Below are 25,001 nucleotides of genomic sequence, written 5' to 3'. Positions count from 1 at the left end.
ACACAGTGCACATCACAATCTAAATAAGGTAATTAACCAAGAGTTTCCAGCTTGATATACTGTTAAAAGAAATACGAAACTTTTTTTTTTTTTTTTTAAATTTTTAAATATGATCTACTTTGATATAGATTTCACTTTGTTTAATGAGCTGATGTTGTTTAAGGATTTTGCTGTAATTTTTTCTCCTGAAAAAGTAATCTGACGGTCTGTCCTCATAACATTCAATTACCATTCTTTTTATGTCATCATCATCATTTTCTTATTTTGGAACCTTAATCTCCACTGTAAAGGTGCAGAAGAGATCAAGATCCATAAATCCATAGCTTGTTGTTTTTGAATAGCACTGACGCGTTGCTAGTTTTGAATTGCTGATACAAGTCAGAGAGCCCATCTTGCAGAGAGTCTGTTCAATTAGAATGTGCAAAAAAGTTGTTTTAGATACATCCAATCTTGATGCTGTCTTTTTTACATTTAATTTCCCATCACTCACTACTTCCTTCTAGACACAAACAGTATTTTCTGATGTAAAATATTGCATTTCTCTGGGATTTTCCTTGTTCCATTTCAAATCAAAAATTAAATCACAGCTTCAGGTTAAGCATGTGGGGCACCAGAATTGTTCCCTAGGGTTGTACAGGTAGAGTCCAGCACACGAACTTTCCATCTCCTACCCAGTTTTGAAGAATAACACGACAGTGGGTGGTCTGAGAGTCTTCTACTCCTCTTCTCTTACCACCTATATCCCAAGAGGACTTTCAGGAGCTATATCACAAGACGACTTTTAGGAGCTTAGGACAAGTGGGGGGGGGTTAAGGAAAAAAAAAAACTGAAGGCATTTTATATCATGCCCAAAGCAGCCTTTTTTTTAATGTTCTGTGTGTTATCTTTATTTATTAAATATCATGTTCTTCACATTTAAACCATGAAATTCAACAGCAGTATCACAAAATATTTAAAAAGAACATATCTTTAGAATTTCCTATACACAGTCTCACATGCTGGAGATGAAAATTCCCCCCCCCCATACAGTGTAGCCATTGCTCACTTTGAAATCATAGAGTCTGTTAATTAAAAATTCATTAAAGTTTTACAAAATATGAAATAAATAATAAAACAATTACAACTTCCAAATTTGGGCTTATAGATGCCCATATTCGAGTCGAGAACTATGTTATTCAAAATTGAATGTCTCCAGGTATCGTTATTTTTTCATAGTGGGAGAAACATACATACATACATACATTCATGCAGATTTTCTGTTATTTAATTTATTTAAATATAATGCAGGGCTCTAATATTTGGTGGTAACAATTTGAAAAGTGAAATGCGTTTATAGTGAACCAGTGCAATATGCCAAAACAAAGTTAATAGCTCTTCTGGGCAGAGTGTCCCTTTTGGAGTAAGGACAAAAAAAAAGGAATGAAAAATTTAATAACAGTGTTTAATAATAATTGCAATTAAATCTTAATATCACTTAAAAACAGATTTAATATTCAGTTCGTTTAGTAAGTGTGACAATGTAAATCAGCTTTTTCTTAACTCATCATTTAATTTTTACTTTTTGCAAGATACCCATTTTACTATCTGATTGCATATAATGAATCACACTTCTGGTTTGTTAAAGATAGTTCATCATAGACCAGTTCAATTGCATCTGCTTTGTGCTTAAACTATGAAGAAAAGAAAAATGTTTTGTAAATATTTCTACGAGTACAATAAACCCTTGCTGAATGCAGACTCGCGGAATGCAATTTAGCCTTTCCGCAATATCTTAATTGCCTCTATTTAATTCATCCAATGCAAGAATTTAAATTGTATGCAGTATACTACAAAGCGTTGCCTGCATTGCAATAGTTCTCTTTAATGAATGGTTTAAAATTCATTTATTTAAGAAGGTCAAACATTACCTAGAACAGCAAACCTTGAGCTTTAAATTTCTCCTATTTCTCTATAATACTTCAGGACATGGTATTGAAGCCTTCACAATATTGCATCCGGAGGCAGAGGTTTTATTCCTTCTGCTGAACGCCACTTCCTTAATCAAACCAATGGATCAAGCAATCATAAAAACATTCAAAGCGAATATATCCTGACAAACTATTATGAGAAATAAAGTACTAGATAAAGGACAGCATGACACATTTAACAGCATTTGGAAGCAATTCCAATATAAACCTCTGCACAGAAATGAGTGAACTCGCATGGGAATAAGTGAATCAATCAACATATGTATGCTTGCTAGCATCAGTGCTGGCCAGAAGTTGTCAACAATTGTAAAGGATTTCCATCAACTGAAAATGAAGTCAAGGAAATTGTACAAACTGCAAAAGCAATAAGTGGCAAAAGATTTTCAGAGATTGAAGAAGTAGAAATTAGAATCAGTAAAGAATCACAATCGTGAAATGAAAAATGAAGAATTTAATAATCTTATAACACCAGCCAATAGTGAAAGCATAGATAGTGAAGAAGATAAAGAGACTTAGAACATACTTAGAAGGAGTTACAATGAATTGTTAAAAAAGGCACACGAACTATCTGATTTTATAATGGAGATTGACTGAAATGAAGAACAAAGAGGATATTTTGTAAGAGGTATTGAAAAACTTTGCACTCCTTACTGTAAAATGTTTGATGAGTTGCATCAGACACAGTCTCCTGCGAAAATCACCAGCTATTTAAAAAATCTGTGTAATAAAAATCCTTTTAATTAACAGTTGTTTTACTTTTTTCTTATAATAATATTTAAGTTTGTATAAATTATATATACTTTCTTAATTGAAATTAAAACTTATTTGTTTCTTTTTTCTTCAGTTAGATAACTTTGTGGAACATAACTTTGCTGTACGTGCAATGTGTTAAGGACATGACCCCCCCATTCAACAAGGTTTACTTTTATTTGTTACATTTTTGTAAGAAGGGAATGTCTGTTTCAAAATCAACAATATTTTTGCTCATAAAAACATGGGTGGAGAAAAAATATAACAAAACATTCAAGACAAAGAAATAGGACAGACGAAAAGGATTTCTTTATTTTTGTTCACATTGATTAGAATGTAATACACGTACTACTCTTAAAATGTACAGATAATTTCTATACAGATCATGAAAAATGATCACATTTGGATGAATGAAAAATTAACATTTCAATCAATTCAACAAAAACATTCATCAAATATCTGATTTTTAAAAGGACAAAGAAAGTTCATGTCAGTTGACTATTGGTATGAACATAGTGACAAAAAATGAAGGGAAAAGGTATTTTACATTAAGAAATCAGCATGAACACATAACACATATAAAACAAAAAACATTAAAAACTAGTTAAGCTTTCCCCCTCACTAGCCAATTCTAAATCTATAAAAAATCACATTTAAAACAAGACATTCAGAACAGTTAGTTCAACTAGAAGAACCACAGTGGAAAATCAAACTAGGATTAAATCTCAAGTTTATTCCACACACATAAAAAAAAATCACTTTATTCCCTTTAAAATTTAACACAGAGTACCCACTACTTTTTCAATTCAAATTCTAATACACCAGATTTTATGCCATGTATGCAAAAAACGTTTTTAATTGTTGTCCAATAAAATTCCCAAACAATGTGAATAATACAAGATTTACAGCAAAGCTTTCTTGCAAATTATGACAATGAACAAATGTTACTAACACACAGGTTCAAAATTAGTAAAACTAATGATAAAATTAGTAAACTTACACCACAATTAATGAAAAAATAAAAGGAATCATGAATCTGACATTTATTTATAACATCCTCCAGAGGAGCAAGGGACCCTAACCCAGCTAACAACCAAACGAAATTAAAAAACATAAGCCCTTAAGTAGGAACTAAAAATAGAGACAAAACATGCAAGTTTCTGAAATCAGATTTCATTTGTCTTGTCCCAGAACACGAGTTTTCCAAATTTTACCAAAATACACCAAAAAAATTATTACAGCATTGATTTTTTTTTTTTTTTTTTTTTAAACTTTTAAATACGAATCCAGATATTTAAACACCAATGACAGAGTGCTGGAAAGTTACAACATATGAACATTTAAATCTAAAGTGCAACATTGATATTCTATATGACAAAATAAAAGTTGAAGTTGAAACAGAGATCTGGATAATTTTTGAACATTTTTAAATGATAACTAAAAATAATTTATGCTTACACTAAACATTACAATAAAAGCAAAAATTCTAAATAAAAATAATTTTATAAGAAATTTATTTATTTATTTATCATATTATTTATTTACAAAGTGAAGCTTTTCCAACACTTCATTTTTCAAGATTATAAAAGAAAAATACGATTATCTAATTTAAAGACAATCAACAAATTTCAAATCAATACAAAACACACAAAATCACAAATAAGCAAAAGATACACATATTCATTTCTTGATTTAAGACTGGGAAAATAGTAAAAACCCGAATAGTTAAAGAATTCATAAGCTAAAAACCATGTAAAAAGAGCAGCCTCGTAAGAAAATGAAATGCGCATCTTTTGCTAATGATCATAAACATTGCTTTTTCAAGCTAACTGACAATGTACTTAATATCACAGCTAAACAATAAATGCATATTATAATTGATAAACTGAACAGAGGTAACATGGTAATATTGCAAGAGTTTGTTAAGTTTTACATGCAATATAAATTAATGTGAAACCGACAAAATTTGTAACTATTGCTTAATCAATAACAGTAATTATCTTAAAATTATCTAAAATTACATAATCATCTAGTTTTAATGATAAATATTTCTTAAGTTAAAAAAAAATTTAAAATAAAAACAACTTGAGTGTAACAAAAGTGCAAGAAACATAACGGTGATATTTAAGTCTTATTTAAGTCTGGATATTAAGGAATACTTGAAGAGACTAATACTGAATGTTTTAAGTCTAATATTCTCTGAAATAAAACAGGATTTTTTGTTCTGAAGTCACACACTATTAAATGACACAATCATCAAAAGTTTAAATTAATTCCTTTTTAAAAGTAGATTCTTAAAAATTTCTTTACTTGAGAAATATAAGTAGACAGTAAAGTTTAAAAATACTGCTACAATTAATAGTTCTATCACTGAAATAGCTTACAAAAATGATGTTTGTTTAAAAAATTACTATCTCTTTCCAACTTCGACTTCAAAGTTGTAATTTTTAAAATCGACTGTACATGCCACGATTGGTCTAAAGGTTTTATATGCATGCTAGATGGTGTTGAAAAAATATCACACCTTATATTTTCATCTTTTTTCAAAAGTCGTCATTAATTACATCATTTACAAAGAATCGAGGAGTAAATAAATCTCCAGTAGTCATCTTTCAAAACCTGTATGATGTAGCAGTTTGAAAGTCTGAAATAGCATTTGCTCATACATCGTCATCTATTACCAAAAAGACCTGCTTGTAGATTTTATCCCTGAAAACAAAAAAAATGGAAAAACATTGTGCAATGGTAGAGCAGTCTATGAATGAAATCTCACTGCTTTCTCAGATGAACTGCTACCTATGCAAGCTGACACCATTGGGTGGGGGAGGATGTAGGGGCATGGTTGGCTTAAGCTGCAGTTCCACTACAATGGGAAAATGATCCGAAGGGACATGAGGATGTGGACAGCCTTGGATTCGGTTTTCTTCAAGCCAAGCAGAATCAATAGGTCCCAAGACACCAAGGACAGACATGTGCAACTTGGAGTAAAAGACATAGTCTATGACACCTTTGAAGTCGTACCTGGGAAAAAAAAAAAAAAAAAAGGAATAAGAATATGTCATATTCAAACCTTTGGTTCTACCTAATTAACCCTCCCTTTGCTTGCTCATGATATGATTTTTTATACTTGCATAGGTGAAAATTCTGCTTTATTTAGTTGTTATTAAGACAATAAAAATTTCTTACAAACATTATTAAACCATTTAAATTTTATTCTACCGAACATACAGCAAAGAAAGTCAACTACTTCCTTTTTGGAATACGAATTGACAAGAATTAGCAACTGTAACAGGGAATAAAGAATTTGTGGGAAATTTTAAATTCCATTGCAGTACACCTCTGGATAATGTAAGCAATACTGTGACGTAAGTGGACGAAACCATATCCTCAAGCAGACACACAACAGTATTTCCACATTTAAAAGTTTGCAAGTTTTATTTAAAATGCAAACAATTACAACTTAGTCACTTTTGAAATACAGTAAAAGCCTGACTATCGACCATTTAGCTAACTAGAAATTTTGGTAATTTAAAAACTCCATACCCCACCCCCCAAAAAAAAGATACAAAAAGCACTTTTGCCAAAACACAGTGTTATTTGTGCCATTAATGGGTGAGCATGACTTTACAGCACAATCATAAAATCTTTATCTTTGTTTTATCAGAACCTCTATAAGAGGGAGCTGGCACACCATTTTTAGGCTAGAGATAAGCAACTCCTCCTTATTTCCATAAAATGTTTGAACTGGAGATGCTTTTCCATAAATTTTTGACTATACTTTTTGCTTAATATATTAACCAGAAAGAAACTTAACTTTTACGTAATATCTATTTAGGACAAGAAATTATTTTCAACTTTTTCAATAACTAAATTTGCACTCTTTAAAGTGGCTAGGACATCAGATTCTAACTACATCTACATCTATTTCTAAGCTCAATCTATTAACTGGCATGCACTGCATTGTGTGAAGCATTTGTAACAGACATATCTAAAATTGCTTAAAACTTTAAACTGCACTACAAACAGTTGTCAGACTTTCAGAAAGGTAACATTTTAGAGCTAAAAGAGGCTACAAACAGCAAGAATAAATTTACTAACTTTCATAGCTTGTACTTTGTTTAGTTATTAATATCCCTACTGAGACTGGTGACCCCAGAGTAGTGTATATATATATATATATATAATTTAAAAAAAAAAATATTTTCACATTTGGAGCTACGACAGCGAGCGTGAAGGTCGCACTTTGGATAAGCTCTGTTACTTTGTTTCGAGTTGACCCAGTCCCGTAGGCAGTCAATGAATAAATAGTTACAATATAGTTACCTTTGAAATCCGGTTCTGCTTAATGACCACGTGCTTACTCAGAGCGATAGGCCTGATTGCTTATATATTGCTGGTTTGGTGATATTATTATGTGCTATAACTGCTTTTAGGTGGTTAGTATTATTGTCGAATAATTTACATTTAATTTGCGTGCGTGTTTTTAACTTGGATTTTGGTTGCATAGTTTGCTTAGTTACCCCCAAGCTCACACTGTCAGGCGTGAGTCAGGGGCCTAGTAAACTTCCGCCCGCCCATCTGTCTGCCGGGACACCTTCAAGTGGGCCCAGTTCCAGGGCACGGGACTCTGAATGCTGTTCGGGCACTGGATTTTCTGGATATCGATTTGCGAACATGGATATGATTTTGGATGCTGTGAGGATACAAATTAAGGAGCTAGAAATTATCAGACAACAAAATGGTACTCTCACGGATACGGAGGGTAAGATGCATAATTTCTTGCTTAGTATGATGGATATGCTAGTTGCAGTTAATTCTCAGTTAATTAAGCCACAACAGGATAAGACTGAACAGTCAGATAACAAAACACAAAATCCACATGGATCTCGAGACAAAAATGATAGAGATAGGAATCCTATCAAATTATACGAAAATAATAAACATGAAATTTCACTTGATCAACCTAACTGTTCAGATGATGATTTGCCTAAAACTAGAGGTGATCAAACAATCCATAAACGAAATAAAAGAACTAACTTTAAGAAAATTAAACTTAGTAATCAGACTGAAATCTCCCCACAAATACCTCAAACTCATGAAACCACTTCTAGTGAAAATGCTACGAACATAGAAATCAGTGAGCAGTCAGTTAACAATGTAAATGATAAAATGGATACTAGCCCACCAGCTAATGAAAATTCAGATAAAAATAACATAAATAACCCAATGCAAAACACAAATAATTCACGAATTCTGCCAGTAACTCTAAAGGAGACAAAATTGAGCTAGAAGAAAATAAGCCAAATATTTCATGACCAAAAACTTAAATTTCATGGAGTACAAATACCAGATGGTATAAAGGTTATGACTGACTCCCCCAACGACTATAGAGCTATAGTCAAAATCCTCAAAGATAAGGAAGTTGAACACCACTCGTATACCCTACCTGAGGATAGATACTTAAAAGTTGTCCTAAGAGGTCTTTCGAACAAAACGGATATTGATGACATAAAATCAGACTTAGAAAGCTTAAAATATCAAGTTAAAGACATTAAGCAAATGACTAGACGACGAAATGGGGAAGTTAACAAGCTTCCATTATTCTTAATTTCTCTACCAAAAACAGAATCATCCAATAAAATTTTTAATGAATGTTTCCTTTGTGATATGAAGATTAAATTTAAAGAGTATTTAGGAAGGCAAGGACCCCTGCAATGTTTTCGTTGTCAGGGGTTCAATCACACCCAAGCTGGGTGCAATTATGCCCCAAAATGTGTTAGATGTGGCAAAGAACATTATGTTAAAGACTGCCCTGACCAAAATAATAATGATAAGCCTTTATTTTGTGTGAATTGCAGAGGTTCTCACACCTCCAGTTTTAGGGGGTGTGAGAAGTTTCCCAAACGAAAACCTGAAAAAACTAATACATATCCTAGCCAAGTTGTTGAAAATAAATCATACACTCAAACCTTATCTAAGTGTCTTTATTCTGATATTTTGAGTGAAGCAAAGCAGGTCTTCACTGATTTAGTGGAACTCGTTTCCGTAATCAAAAGTGCTGGGTTTCAGATTTCTCAACAAGTTAAGGAAATCAAACAAACCAGTCAGGAAATAGTTAAACCTTCCAATTCTGATAATGGGACAATTTACACCCTTAAGAGCCCCTATTAAAGTCATGAATTGGAACACTTGCAGCGTTCAGTATAAAATTTCAGAACTTATGGACTTTTTAGTGAATCATGACATTGACGTAGCCATGATAACTGAAACCTATGCTACGCCGAGTCTAAGACTGACTATCCCCAACTACAAATGTTACAGATGTGATCGTCTGAGTCACCGAGGTGGGGGGGGGTCGCCATTTATGTCAGGAACTCCCTACAGTCCTGCATGATTACTGATGAGCGTCACAATGGACATGAGCTGGTCACGGTATTAGTTCTACTTCCCTACTATGGCACGGTCTATTTTAACTCTCTGTACAACCCGCCATGGAATACGTTAGATATAAATTATATGGACAAGATCTTAGATATAAACAAGCAAGTGATCCTTGAAGGGGATCTCAACACTAAGAATTCAGAGTGGTGCTGCAGAAAAACGAATAAAAATGGACAGAAACTTCTGGAATTCATCAACAACTATCCGATTTATTTTTACTCCCCAAGCGAGTATACGTACCTACCACACAACCCAAGGAGAGGAGATATTTTAGACTTATTTATGTCAACTACATCATTTCCCTTCAATTTTGAGGTTCTACATGAGCTAAATTCCAACCACTGCCTGGTTATTGCTACCCTTGGTACCAGTAAGGACATCCAGGAGGATTTCATTAATACCACAGATTGGAAACTGTTCCATAATCTGCTTAATGACAACCCTACTAGCATACACAGACTGCAGACCATGCATGACAATGACACTGCTATCAACTAGCTGACTGCGGATATTCAAACTGCATATAAAAACGCCACCAGGAAAATTCCTAGGCAGCAGATCGCTGATAGACTTCGAGACAGATTAGATATCTGATCAAAGATAAGAACAAACTCAGAAAAAGGTTTCATATTACATGGGATCCAAATACCACAAAGCAGCTCAATAGGCTTAATAAGGACATCAAGAAGCACATTACAAATTACCATAAGGAGCTCTAGGACGAGAAAGTCGCTAGCTACAATGAGCCCAATAATGCGTTTTGGTCGTTTGTAAAGAGATTAAAGGGTAAGCACACGGTTAACAAGCCAATCTGTGTGCAGCATCGTGTTGCTCTTAATAATAAAGATAAGACTACTATACTTGCTGATCACTTTGAGAAGCAATTCGTCCCTAACATCACTCCTAGCAATCCAGAGTTTTGGACAAAGGTCAGCTCCTATGTCTCTGACTGGACTAGTGCTTCTCCTAAGCAAAATCATCTTGAGCTCACCTCGCCCCGAGAAATTTTGGATATCGTTAAGAAACTACGGAACAGGATAACATTAATAATTTCGCATTAAGTGTCTTCCCTTAAATATCATTTCTAGGTTCATGGGCATCCTAAACGCATGCCTCTATCACAGTTACCTTCCCGAGTCATGGAAAACTGCCAAAATGATTGTAATCCCGAAGCCGGGAAAAGACCAGACAAAACCTGAAGGGTCCAGGCCCATCAGCCTGCTTCCCAGTATGGGCAATATTTTAGAATGCATCATCCTCAGCAGGATACAGCCTTATCTTGATATACTTCCTATGGAGCAATTTGGTTTTAGGAAAGCCCTCTCCACCACCAAACAATTGGTACGGCTATATGAATTTATTGGCAGCGCGCTGCACAACAAGGGATGTGTTGCCTTACTCATGCTGGAGTGGCGAAAGCATTCGACAGCATCTGGCATGAGAGGCTTATTTACAAGCTTATAGAACTTAACTTCAGTAGAGAGCTGATTCAGATAATTAACTCTTTTCTTACGAATCGGACTTTCTTCGTGCACATGGGTAAAGACTCCTCTGACTACAAGAAAGTGATGGTCGGCGTCCTACAGGGGTAAATTTTAGGACCCATCTTGTATTTGTTTTACGTGGCTGACTTGCCTACGAAAGCTTGGATCATAACTGTTTTATGGGCTGTTATGCGGATGATACGGCACTTGCTGTCAAGTCTGCATCACCTAATTTCGCAATCACTAAACTACAGAGTCTGATGCCGCACCTTGAGGTTGGTGCTCCAAATGGAGGATCACCATAAATGCCGAGAAATCTAAACTTATTATTATCAAGAAGAAGAGCATGAACATCCCACTTGCTAAGAAACTGTCATTATTTGGTTTTTAACAAGGCCACGTACCTCGGTGTCAAATATAGCTCCAACTTTCAGTGGAAAGAGTCTTATTTTTGTTACTTACATCTTATTTTTGTGTGTTTTTTCAGTATTAACCAATATAAAAATGAAACAAAGATCAAGACTGTTAAATGGAGAAGAAGATATGAGAGTAGCATTGTCATTTGTACGTCCAAATATAAATGAAATTATCAAACACATGAAGCTAAAAAAAAGTCTCATTAAAAGTATTATTATTAACTTTTAATGAATCCCTTAATAAGCGTACTGCTGTTTTTGTAGTATATATTATTTTATTTTACATTCAAAAGTATTATCATAAACTATTTTACACAGTGTATTATAGGTAAGTAAACAACTTTTAAACTTATCTTTTCCTTTGTGTGCTGCCAAATTTTTGAAATCGTTAAAAGTGTGCCGCGACAAAAAAAGGTCAAGAATCACTGGCTTAGAATATGATCTTCAATTTTAAATGGCAGTCTTTGTTGTATAACACTTGCACTTTTTGTATTTTATTTTTTATAAAGAGTACAAAATTTTCCTAAATTTAGCGCAAAGAACCAGAGGAACTTATAAAAAATTAGATGTTTTAAGTAGCTTGAAAACCATCTGAAAATGTTTAGCTATAAAACATGATGGCAAGGGAGAATAAGAGAGAGAGAAAGTAACCTGATAAACAATGTGGTTCTGACATAAGAGAGATCTATTTCAGATCAAAGATACTCAAGCCTCTTTGCTCAAAATAATCTTCTTGAAGGTCGAAAACTGTTTCAGTTCCCTTTGTACTACATGAGGAATTATGCTATTTTGTCTGATATTATTAAGATATGGATATATTATTATTATGGATATATATTATTATGATTAAAAAGATTTAAATGAGGAAGATATGCATTTTAAAATTCTATTTACTGCTGTTTGTAGCATTCATTTTACTAATTTACTAATGTTAGTACTCACATTAATGAGATAGATTAGCCTACCGATTCCTGCATAGCTACACCATGTGTAATATACTGTATACTAAGAAGTAATATACCATATACATGTGTAATATACCATATACTAAGAAGCCCCACAATCTTGGTGCTTTAAATTCTTGTTTCGTTCCTAAATTAGATTGGGGAACTCGTTGGTAGGGTAACTAGCATAAATTTCACAGTTTTGGGAGAAAATGCGAAAGATGATTGCAATGCATCATTTCCAAACTCTGATTTTCAGCTATAGTTTGGTATATTATATGCAGTTAATCTGAATTTAAAATTTTATTTTTTAACCTCAAAAAAAAAAAAAAAAAAAAAAAAAAAAAAAAAAAAAAAATCAAAAAAAAAAATCTAAGAGGGCCATAAGGGCAGGCCTTGAAGGCCCCAGACTGCAAAATGGTACTCTAAAACTTATTTAAGTGGCTATTATTATGCGACTAGCAAGTACTAGACAAAACATAATCAAAATTATTAACATGTTTATATTATGTAAGAATAAATTCAAGAAAACTGTGCACTGATTACAGATTCTGGGGGGAAAAAAAAAAAAACACTTACGAGTAATTTGTAAATGGCATGATGCCATCACTGTAAGCTCTTGATATTTGAAATGGATGGGTAAATTCATTAGTTTTTGATGAGTTACCAAGTTTACTTAAACAGTCCTTGTAAACAAATTCCTTGAAGTCACAATGAGATGTTGACACACGACCCGATGAAAGGTACTCAATAACACCTAAAAATATAAAATGTACATACAATACAAATACATCATTCTAATTCAAATTTCAATCACGTCATACAATATGTTTGTAGATCATTTGTAATGTCAAAAGTGTCACTTTATTACTTGAGGATAAAATTTTGCCTTTTACAAGACTAATGGACATATTAAAACAAGTATCATCCTTCTATATTTTAAATAATCTCATTCCATTGTAAATACAGTTATAAATAAAAGGGCACAACAACTGCAAGATATATCAATATGAAAATGTTTAAAAATGTTGGGATTTTTATTAGCCCTATAAAACTATATATATTAGCCCTGTAATACATGAAAACAGTGAAAATGATGCTACCAGATTTGAACCATCATTTACTTCCACTTCTGTTGCAAAAAGTGTCAGCTACAAATCATGTGTACAGCATTAGGTGCTAAAGTTGTACCATAGGACACTGTGAAGGTTTGGTACCAAAAGTTTGAAAACAAGCACTATTGACATTCAAGAAGCACAGCACTCTGGCCAGGCTACTGATGTTGACGAGGCCTACCTGTGAGAACTTGTGGAAGAAGATCAGTATGCAACCACTCAAGAACTTGCTAAGGAGTAAGGTGTTTGTGCCATGTCCATTACCTGCACTATGCATTACATAAACTTGATGTACAAGTTAAATTACTTGGTGCTGCATGAGCTGACTCAATCAGATAATTGCAAACGTGTTCGGGCTTGCACTAATCTGCTCAAATATCAACACAAGGACTGGAAATAATTCTGTACCGGTTTGTCACTTGTGATAAAAAATGGATTTACTTCAACAACGCAGGCCGAAAAGGGGTTAATCTGCGCCTGGTGATCCCGTTGGCAGCAGAGCAAATTGCAATTTGACTAACAAAAAAAATCATGCTTTGTATCTGGTGGAATTGCTGTGTATTATTCACAAAGAGTATCTGGAAAAAGGTAAAACACTTGACAATAAGATGTACAATGATATGCTAGTCTGTGTTGATGCTGCTATCAGGGAAAAATGTCAGACTGAGTTCTGGTGCAAAAAGGTAATGTTCCATCAAGATAATGCAAGATCACATGTGTCTGTTTTCACTGGCCGGACTCTGTAAGAACTCTAATGGGATCCCTTGCCACACCCAACATACAGCCCGACATCCCTCCTTCAAACTTCTACCTTTTTTCAGGAGCCCACCAGCAGGCCGAGCAGTAGTTCTGAACACTGGTAGTTTAGTCCAAGGTTCGAATCCTGCGAATAGGCTGGCTGCATGGGCCTTTTTGTGGTTTTTCCCATGTGTAATGTGTATATGAGCCAGTTTCCCTTAGAAAGTCCTCCATGAAGGCATCCCTTCCCTTAGGCAGATAGCCCTCGAGGCTTTACCATAATCACACACATACACACTACCATTTTTCACATCTGCAGCTACATGTTGCTGGTGCTATCTTCCACTGCACTGGACATCCAGAATGAGGTTGTTCTGTTCTTGGACTCGTGGCCACCAAGTCTCTAGGCCGAAGGCTATCAAAATGTTGGCAGAAAATCATATACTGCTGCCCATTAAAATTGCAACAACAGGGAAGGAATAATCTGACGAATGTCAAAATCACATGAAAGGAAGAAGTTGGGATATACAAATGATTAGCATTTTAGCACATTTAGACGACGCAGGAAGGAGAAATGACATCTGAAGTATTGCATAAAAGAAAAGATGTGTAGCAGATTTCTAATTCGGAAAGTGATTTGTAAGGTCAGGGTTTGCTTAGAATATCGTGTTATGACTTGAATAATAAGAAGAAATGCTTACCAGCAAATGTTGCAACTTAATAGAGGCAGAATCATTGCCTATTGAGAGAATGAATTATCTTTCTGTGATATTGCCCATCGCACTGCTCGACATGCAACCACTGTCATGCGAATATGGAATCAATAAGTTGCTGAGGGTCATAACTGAATGGCATGCAGAATTTCAACACCCTCCCATGACCAACGCCCTAGAGGACAGACATATTGTGAAGTCAATCCTGTAAAACCATACAACCATATCTATGGACCATTAGTCAGGAAATGAGCATGTTTGCAGCAGGCCCAGTATCTGCTCGAACGGTGCGTCCACATTTGCAGCCGCTTGGACTATCAACACGATGACCATTACTTTGGCCTCCCCTTAAGAATGCAGCATAGAAAGAGACTGTGACTCTGGTGCACCAAATGACAAAGCTGGATACAGGAGTGGCACAACGTCGTCTTTTCAGAGGAGTGCTGGTTCTCTGTGCAGTATTCTTGAAGCCGTATACGTGTCTGGAGGCTATGAGGAGATCGCACATCGCCTGCTTGCATTCGATATTGGAATAGGGGCCCTACACCTGGTGTGATGGTTTGGCAGCTATTGGGTGCACAACACGCACAGCTCTAGTTCAGATCGATGGTAATTTGACTGCAGATCAGTACATTTCTGACATCTTACGTCCAGTGGTTGTACCCTATCTCCGTGGCCTACCAAACACCATCTTCCAACAAAGATGGAAGACCACATGTTGCAAGACAACATGTTACAAGTTGTGTTTTGATCTTTCTCGACATACAGGGTATTTGATTGCTGTCCTGGCCTGCATGGTCTCCAGATCTGTCACCCATTGAAAATATCTGGTTATGGGTTGTTGAAAGACTGCCCGCCACCCCTCTCCAGCTAATACAGTTGATGAAGTGTGGCATAGACTTGAAGCTGCATGGAATGAGTTGCCCGTTTCTGTCATTCAAGACTAGTTCGACTCCATGCCTAACAGGATGAGGGCCGTTTTAGCTGCCAGGGTGGCAGCTATTTCTACTAATTTTGACCCCCCCCCGGTAAAGCCCCAAACTGCTTATAAATTTAATCATTTTGTCTTCATGCCATACTGTTTATGTACAATAAACATCTTTTTTGTATTTATTTTCCTTCATGGTGTTGTGATTTTAATGGCCAACAGTCTAAATTTGAGAGGTGATTACTACCCACACTAAAGGTACTGCTTTCATGTTTTCTTCCTAACTTTATTAAGAATGTTCTTGGCGGAAAACCTTCGTTACAACCAGATATACACTGAATGCATCTTAAAATTTAATAAAATTGGTAATTTGTCAGAAGAAGCCCTGAAATATAATATATGACAAAAAGTTACAATGTCGGTATGATCCAGAGATATAACTTACACTCAGAGGAAAACTGAGCTGCCCAATATCTGAGAGCCAATGAAAATTTTATTATGATTAAAGTCCGTTAAAGGGTGTGCAAATTTTAACAATGAACAATATGCAAATAACATTATTAAATTCTTCATCAAGGACCAAACAAGATTTCATACAGAAATTTATTTGATCAATACCTGCAAAAACTAAATCCATCATCAAAACAGTAATTGCCTTCTTCATTTCTTTTTCTTTTTTTTTTAAGTGTGTAGGTTCTGCATATTTCTTGAAACCCTAAAAAAGGCAATTTACTTTTCTCTACAACTGCTTCCAATGTTTGTAGACTCTCCTATTATTAAGCTTATCAAGAAATTTTCATCACTCCTCCTTTTGAAACCATAAAGTAAAAAAATTCCTATTGCGGCAGAATATTTGCATTCCGATGAGAATATTTGTATTTAAACATTTGCATGCAGTATCCATATTTGCTGCACTGTACCCATGTGCACTCATTATAATGCGAGTATAAAGACAAACTTTTTTGCCAAGAGACTTACTTGCACTTGTACTTCACTTGCTTGTTCGTGGTCGGCATTTGACATCGCCTAATCATCATGCATTTAATTTCGTAGTTTTACTGTTTAATTTTATGGTTTACTAAAGCATTCAGTCTTCCTTTAAATGAACCTGCTGACAAGTTTGGAATATTGTGGCGTAAACAATCGGCACATCATCACACTAGAAGTAAACTCTTACATTCCTAACAAATTTATTATGATTTTTTTTTATGTAAATCACTGTTTACAAATAAACTGGATGCATTTAATAAGAAGATTCTTGAAGTCAAGTGTACCGATTCTGGAGTACAAGAACTGCTAGGACTATCCAAGACTTGCAGTGATCAAATGAGGTTTGTTTTTGAAAGTTTTACAGAAAACAGAAGATATACGATCGGGAGTCCACTTTCTCTCTTCCTCTGTCTCAAATGCAAGATTTTACAAATGTTTAAATTAGTGCTTCTAATTCTTCTGGCACATTATGATGATGACACATTTGCTGTTTGGGACAAGACTACTGACTTTCTTTTCTCCAATGGACATTTTACACAAAAACACGAAATACCTCTGTTCACTGTTGTCTTTCTGGAAATAATGGTTACAAAATCTTGTGACTAATCCCATATGAGTGTTGTTAGTAAGCTGCTTTTTTTTTTTCCCTTTTACATACTTACTTTGTTCATCCACAGAAACAAAAAGTGCGTCCTATAAACTTTGCTTATGCAATTTATTTATGTTCTCATCTGCTACTTTTTGAAAAGGAACTTCATATTCTGAAAGCCCAAGATTTACTGTTTCCTGCGATTATCCTTGAAACATCATCAACATCACATATACAATATGTTCCACACATTTATACAATACGTTCTAGACATTTATTACCTTCAAGTCAGTCTCCAAACTAAGGGCACATGAATTTCTTCCATCTGCCTGTTATCTATAAACGTTGGATTATTATTCTTGTTTATGCATGTTTATCAAAACATGCATAAACAACAACAATAATATCATAAAGTGAAAGTAAGTGAAATTTAAAATTAATTTTAAAATATTTTTTATTTTGTTTATAAAATGTTTCATTTTATTAAAAAAAAAAATCTGGCCCATCAGTTAGATTGTGCATTCAGCCTGTATGCAGTCTGAGCTTGAGACCACTGCTTTATGTAAGTTAAGTTTTCTGATTTCCTTTATACCTGTCAAAGTTCTCAGTTGTAAAATATGGAATCCTTTCATTAATATAGTATTTAAAAATTCTCTTTGAAAGCAATTTTACATATATATAAACATATGCAACAAATGAATAACTTTAATTAACATTAAATTTGAGAAATTATCTGTATGAAAACCAATTTAAAAAAAGGTACATTATGTGCATATTATATCATACCACAACCCATAACTACCAACTGCCAAGAGTAAAAAAAAGTAAAGGGCATTCATAATACCCATTTTTTACCTGAGTCTGGCAGTGAATTGAAATCTCCACATAGAAGCAAGGGAATTATATTAGGGTCCATCTTTTGTGAATCTGGAATATTACACTTCTGGAGGATATCATCAACAAATGTCTTCAATTCATGCATAAGCATCATAGTTTGAATTAATTTAACATCAGAATACTCGGGGTCCCAATGAATATGTGCTGTGCAGACTAATAATGTTTGGCTTGCTTGGGTTAACTCTGTTAACAGAAGTTAATTAGTGAACAAATTTAAATTACAAACATAAGTGAAACAAAAATAATGAATTAAAGAAATCTAATTATATAAAAGCATTTAACAAAACACAACAATTCAAGGTAAAGTTTATTACATTTTTTTTTTGAATGAAAAAGTTCTGACTTTATCTGACCCTCCTCAAGCTTAAATCAAAAATAATATGCACATATATTAAAATTTAATTTTGATACTTTTTAAAATTTTTACTTAAAATTTAATTTTGATTTTATATAATAATTAAAAATATAATATAAAATTCATACATACAAAAAATCAATCTAACTGAACTTTTATTCTTATAATTGCAGAAACTAGCTTTAAAAAAATTAAATTGATTTTTTTTTAATGTACCATTCTTTTTTTTTTTTCCTGCTTTTGCATGTAGGAAATAATTCAATTTTCACTTTTAGATACCATCAAACTTCAAACCAATGATATACACACCAATAGCACAATAGCTCTGCAAAATTCTACAATTTCTTTCTACCAAGTCATTTAAGATTTACATCATTTACACAAAGTCTATATGGCTTTTATGAGTATCTGTACAATTTGTGGGCATCACTCAAGAAGTTTAGGATTAGGATTTCAGTCATTTCCTAATGTGACTGATAATGCTTTGCAGCTTGAATTGCAGTGAAGTCACACTGTAACATTGAAAATTTTAAAACAAGGTTCCTAAAATTATTCAAAATTCTCTAGCTGTCAGGCAAGTAAGTGTTTGACAAGCACAATCAGTAGAAATGACTGTCATATGGAACTGTGCATTTCCTATTGAAATGTACGGTCAAGATATCTCAAAAGAAGATGTATACAACCATATAATATTGTTGATGCATTGCTGTGCTGTAAGGGCATAACGGACGACAACCAAAGAAATCTCATAGAAAATGAAATGGCATACCAGGCTGTAAGTCCTTGTTGTCAAGCTGCGTGACAATTGGTAGGTTAGGTCGTTATCCAATATCAATCCTGAATATCTCCACACATCACTAGTCATTATGCCTCAGTCTGAAGTAGAGCTGAAGACACATCTGCTCTGGTTAGTAAACTTCCAGGTCAAATGAGTCCACAACCACTTGTCAGTACGGACAGGTTGAGAGGCAGATGACATAATGAATGTAGACCCCATTCCTTAACTTGTGGCTTCTGTGACCATTGCTGCGTTGATTACACATTGTATGATGGATAGTCATATACTATGTTATACAAGATGAATTCTGATGACTGCTCTGTTTTCACACTTTAGGGTCTCCTTAGACAGTTCACTTCATTCTTGATATTATACTCTACCATGATTCAACATCATCAAGTGGTGGCATCTCTCTGATCCAAATGTCAAGCAATCCTTTCATTTGACCACCCTGTTTCAATAAGGTAACTTGAAAATCCTTTCTCAATTGCTGACATATGCCCATACTGTGTAAAATTCTGCTTGTGAGGTACTGATATAGTCAGAGTAGAATCAAATCTGAATGGAAGTTAATTGGAATTTTCCTTCTTTCATACACCTCCAGATGTTCTGCAGCTATTTATACACTGGTTGCCAGAATTTAATTATCTGCAGGTTGGATTGAAAAATATTCACATGAAAGCAAATACTACTGCAAATTTGCCAGATTTATGTTTTAAAACTACTTGTCATGCTAAAAGAAACCTATTTTACATGTAATCTATTAAAATGGCAACAGATTTAAACAAACATTTTTAATCACCGCAGAGAACCATGTGATATACCAACAACTCAAATGATGCACCAGAAAGTACTTTTTGTTTGTTTGTTTATTTTGAGAGGAAGTATTTAAGCATGTTGAAATAATTCTCACTAAGCATCTTGCAGAAAATTAAAGTTCATAATATTAAAACAGTATAATTAATTGACTTAATGTCAATCATTTGAAACGTTGCTAATTAAAAATATTGTACCTTCTTGGATAATTCTAGTTTTATATTTGAAACCTCAATCTTTAGACAAATGACACAAAGATAATTACTTAAACATCCTATTAGTAACTGCAACAGAGAGAAATGTGCTACTTGCATAACATTTAATGACATGCATTTAACAGCTTACCATTTTGATATGCTCCCCTTTTAGTTTGAAGAAGAGCAGCTAAACCTATATTATCTTTTGTCATAACTCTATTCAGCATATCATCTGAACCTTCTGCATTTGCCATTGCGAGCTGATTGAATTCCACCAGATGTTCCTTGAGCAAAATAAATCTGAAAAGCATATACATTAAATTATTAATAACACCTTCAGTAACAAAGATCTGTTAAATTCTGTATTTTTAACATATTTATGGCCTGTACCATTACAGATGCAAAGAGTTTATATATTTCAGGAAACTAAGATTTAATGCAAATATTTCATACTCTTTTACACAGTGTAAAGATTAACTAATATGTCAACAATTTAGTTCTGATTGCTATCACATTTAAATTTCATTGCACTAAAATTTTGTAATTATTTTATTTAGAATGAGGCCTGCATTGGATCAGTCAATTTAGGGAACTTGATTTAGTCATCTGGAAAGTTCAGCATTTTTTAATGATGATATACTAGTGAAGAGTTACAAAAACAAGAAAATTTCATTGAATAATATAAGCATCATTTTACGCTACAGATTTCTGCCCTTTCTCCAGCAGCTGGAAAAAAATCTTTAAAAAAAAAAAAAAAAAAAGTGAAGATGCTGATTGACATTGTCCAAAGAAATGAACTCCAGGCATTTAAAAAAATTTAAACTGAAATAGAGAGATGAAAATCCAAGGGGGCTAGATCTGGTAAATATGAGAGCTTACACAAAACACCTCAGCCAAACTTGGTAAGTCTTTGCCTGACGTTCATCAATATGTGGAGCCAAGCATTAGCATGAAGGATGACACCCCCTTGTTGAATACACAGTTCCAGGAATTTTACTTCAGTTTTTAATTTTAGAACTGCCATTTGAAAACAGCATATTAAAAAATTTATTGTATAATTCAGTGGCAACAATTGATAATATACAATTCTTTCATAGTCCCATCACACAAAAAGCACTACTTTTTTGGGATGCAGTCCCCTCGATGTTACTAAAGCAGGGCTTCATCATTAAACCCCATGGTTTTCCCCCTCCTTGCAACATTGTTGCATAATATTTAGAAATTGATTACTAAATTAATTGCTAACTTGGCATCTATAAAGAATTAATTATTTACCTTTACATTTGAGCCAAATTAGACAGATGCGTGCCATAGGTGAATATTGCTTACTGATAATAATCCAGTAAAGGATTCATAATTTAGGATGCAGTGATTTGGTTGAAACACTAATCTGAAATTTCTGTCTTAAGAGGGCTTTGATAGCATCTTGTTCAGAAAGGCTCAGCTTGCTTCATGTTTTTTTAAATACAATTTTTATGTTAGTTTTTAGTTCAAAACTTTATATTTATATACCCCTTTTTGAAATTCCTACTATTAGCTCACACTCTCCCTATATCTTGTTCAAATTTTCAGTCGTTAATAAAATACTTTTTAATCATCCACTCAAGTTCAAATACATATTTTTCAACTTGTAGTGGATGACACTTGATGTTAATACAATTTTTTCACATACTAAAGTCTATTCCTACTTAGTTTATTCCTGTTTATCAGAACTAAAGATATGCTGTTTTTATTAAACATATTATAAGACTTACATATAATGACCATTTATTAGGAGTTTTCATGTGCTGTAAAAATTAATTTTATAACAACTTATAAATAATAGTACATGACTGTGATAAATGGGATCGTAATATTTAACAAAAATAAGTGGCAACAGTAAGACAGAGTTCTAAAGATTTTTAAAGTGTATGGAATTAAAGAATTGTAGTTTTATAGAGGTGGATGCAGCGGATGTAATGTCCCATTATGTAGCAAAAATTCTCCCCATATTTCTATGCTAATGTGATAATAATATATGCTCAAAATATAACCCTTTAAAATGACCCTTGCTTCACAAACGGAGAATGCAAAAAGAAACTACAACACAATGCAAGCGGCGATTAGAGAAAGAAAAACAGAAGCACCAAGAAAAGCTTCCTACGAAAACTCTTTGCAGCAGGTCAAGCATATGTCGCCTTGAGTTGTGTGAAATCATTAGACTGAGTATTAATTGAAGAACTGGACTGCTCGAAACTCACTGGAAAGGCTCGAAATTCCTTACAATAACGAAGTATTAGAAGAGATGGATAGAATGAGAAATTATAGACCACCATCAGCTTCATAAATCAGAAATGAAAAAATGTAAAAGTAACTAAAATAAAATGTTTCTTTGTTGACATAAGTAGAAAAAATTATATTACTTATTTAAAATTCATTTATTCAGCTAAAAATGCTGGTAAGGGAATAAAACGGAAAAAAACTGACAGCTCATAAAATAAGAGATAATGATTCTTGATCAAGATTTTATTAAATTATTATTCTAAAACAGATCCCTCTTTTTACAAGCTAATCTTTACATTCAATTAACACTTAAAATAGTTTTAATCTAAATAATTATGATCAGCCTACTAATTTATGGAGCAGGTGCCAGAAATTTAAGATGCAGAACAATCTGTTCGAAATACAGAGGGAGTGAGTTTACACATTTTTAGAATGATTTTGATAGAGAATTAAAAAAAATGTAATAAAAATTTCTGGCAACAGCTTATTATTTGAAATAAGAAACATCAACTGCTACTTTTAAATTTATTCTTCTTTTAAACTGTCCGATGTAAACAAGCTGTGGATTGAAGAATATGTTCTTGCACTTTCGAAGAGAAATATTCCTATTCCATAATTAAAAAATGTTGTGAAATCCAAGAAAAGAAAAACTGTCAATCATTACTTCTACATGGAAAGAAGATTCCAAATGAATATTCAAAAAAAGATACGTACTATTTCTAAAGTTAAATTATTGGTAACAAGAGAAAATCCACCGATGCAGAAACCAACTGCAAAGTCCTTAAATATATCTGTAGCAGCCGTAAATAAAATAACAAAACAAGATTTAAAACTTGAAAAAGCTGAAAAACAATGTTCACCAGCTTTTGATGAGGCATGTGGTTAATACAAAACAATTCACAAAAGTCTGCATAAAATTATTTCGCAGGAGATAAATGGAAATACATTGCGACTCTCAATGAAGCATGGGTGCAAAATTAAAATGTAAATGATTTAAATATATGTATATGATAATTATAATCTAAATGAGTGCAATAAAAAAATGGTCTATTTGATATCGAAAATGAAGAGTAAAATATGTACAAATCTGGTTCCATCAATGTAAGAAGGTTTCAGTATAACAAGTTTATGACTGTCACAAGATTCTCTTATAATAGGAAATTAAAAATAAGAAGAGTTGAAAAAAGTGTTAAAATCAACTCAATGTATTCACATGAGAAAGTTTTACAACAGATATTTAATGAAGAAATTCCACTTTTTATCCCAATGATTTCCAAAGACCAAAACTTGATCAAGACAAAACAACAAGTAACACTTTGAATAGTACCACTGCATTCCTTGAAAAAGTGGAGACTAATACAGGTATTGCATATACACCTTTTCAAAGCATTCCTGCAAAGTTCTCTCACATTTAACGTATCAGATATTGTGCCTCTGGTCTCTGGGAAAGAGTTCTTTCTAAGTGCACCAAGATTAACAAACTCTGGAAAGTAGTGGAAGAGGAACGTATATCTCTGGAAATTTTAGAAAGAACCCCTTTACCATGGAAATTTTATGACAAACTTACAGTCTAAAAAAAAAAAAAAAAAAAAAAAAAAAAAAGCTATCAAATCAAACATTTAAAAAATTCTTTACATTTTAAACATTAATTAAATTGCGTCCAAATTCAAAAATCGTTCTAAAAATGTCTAAGTGAAATATAAAAATTGAGCTTTGGAATTAATGTGCATGATATTATTTATCACTATGAATACTTACTTTATTTAAAAAAGCTTTGTTATATTTAGGTATTAAAGTTTGGAACAAGTCTCTTACCGATACATTTATTTTTTAATTGTTCACTTCAAAATTATTATAAGCATTGAAATGACAAAAGGAAATGAAGGGACAGGGAAAAATAAATAATTTTAGGAGGCAACAAAGCATTTTAACACAGCTTAATGGCTATTTATAAGAAACAAAACAAACAAACAAGAAAAAAAACTTACTTGTTGCTTTTATAGAAGATAGCACATCCATCAACATGTTTCCTCTCACATTCTGACATAGTTTTTGCCCTTGATTTTGGTGAAAAAATTCCATCATAGCCTTCCTTTTTTAGTTCTGGTAAAAAGTACTTATAAAATTGCTCTGTCTCTACCTCCTAAAAAATTTTAATTGATTGATCATCTTTTGAAGCATATGCAAAATATAAATTACATTATATCTTCCTCAATAGAAAAATTACATAAAAACAAAATACAGGAAATATAAATTACAGTAATAGAATGAATGTACTTCAGAGATATTTTTTAATCAAGAACAAAAGTTATGCGTAAATAAAACAGTTTACATTTACTTGAAATCTTCTTCATAATTCTGCTGTGCAATTTATATACATTCTTAAAAATCTTTTGCATTTATAAGCAGTAATTAATTAGTTTCATACATTGTTTAAATTTTAACAAGTTGATTGCCATGGCGAAATGGGGTAAAATAATCTATTGGGATATTTTTTAATTCTAGTGTTTTCGTGTCCCATTTATCCTAAAAATCGATCCTAGTCACAAATCTGATTATACTTTTATGAATATTTAATGAATAGATAAATAAATAATAATAACTAGATTGCAACTTAATTC

The 25,001-nt window shown here is 33.1% G+C and overlaps 1 protein-coding gene across 2 annotated transcripts in view; it reads right to left on the bottom strand.

Annotated features, from left to right (window-relative positions):
* Window positions 1-3,004: 3,004 nt before the first annotated feature.
* twin (CCR4-NOT transcription complex subunit 6-like twin) overlaps window positions 3,005-25,001 on the bottom strand; it is a 422,061-nt gene continuing 400,064 nt past the window's right edge. For both annotated transcript variants that reach the window (XM_085819876.1, XM_035356723.2), the window contains 5 exons: window positions 24,369-24,523; window positions 20,267-20,418; window positions 17,931-18,155; window positions 12,582-12,759; window positions 3,005-5,738 (listed from right to left, as the gene is read on the bottom strand). In XM_085819876.1, the coding sequence (XP_085676002.1) occupies window positions 5,510-5,738; window positions 12,582-12,759; window positions 17,931-18,155; window positions 20,267-20,418; window positions 24,369-24,523 (939 nt within the window). In that variant the 3' untranslated portion in view covers window positions 3,005-5,509. The remainder of the gene's footprint in view (window positions 5,739-12,581; window positions 12,760-17,930; window positions 18,156-20,266; window positions 20,419-24,368; window positions 24,524-25,001) is intronic.

Source organism: Stegodyphus dumicola, chromosome 7 (genome assembly GCF_044657685.1).
Source record: "Stegodyphus dumicola isolate Sdum_Otavi_A_Nest chromosome 7, ASM4465768v1".
Classification (NCBI taxonomy): domain Eukaryota; kingdom Metazoa; phylum Arthropoda; class Arachnida; order Araneae; family Eresidae; genus Stegodyphus; species Stegodyphus dumicola.
The sequence above is the reverse complement of the archived record's forward strand: the minus strand, read 5'-3'. Positions and strand labels throughout refer to the sequence as shown.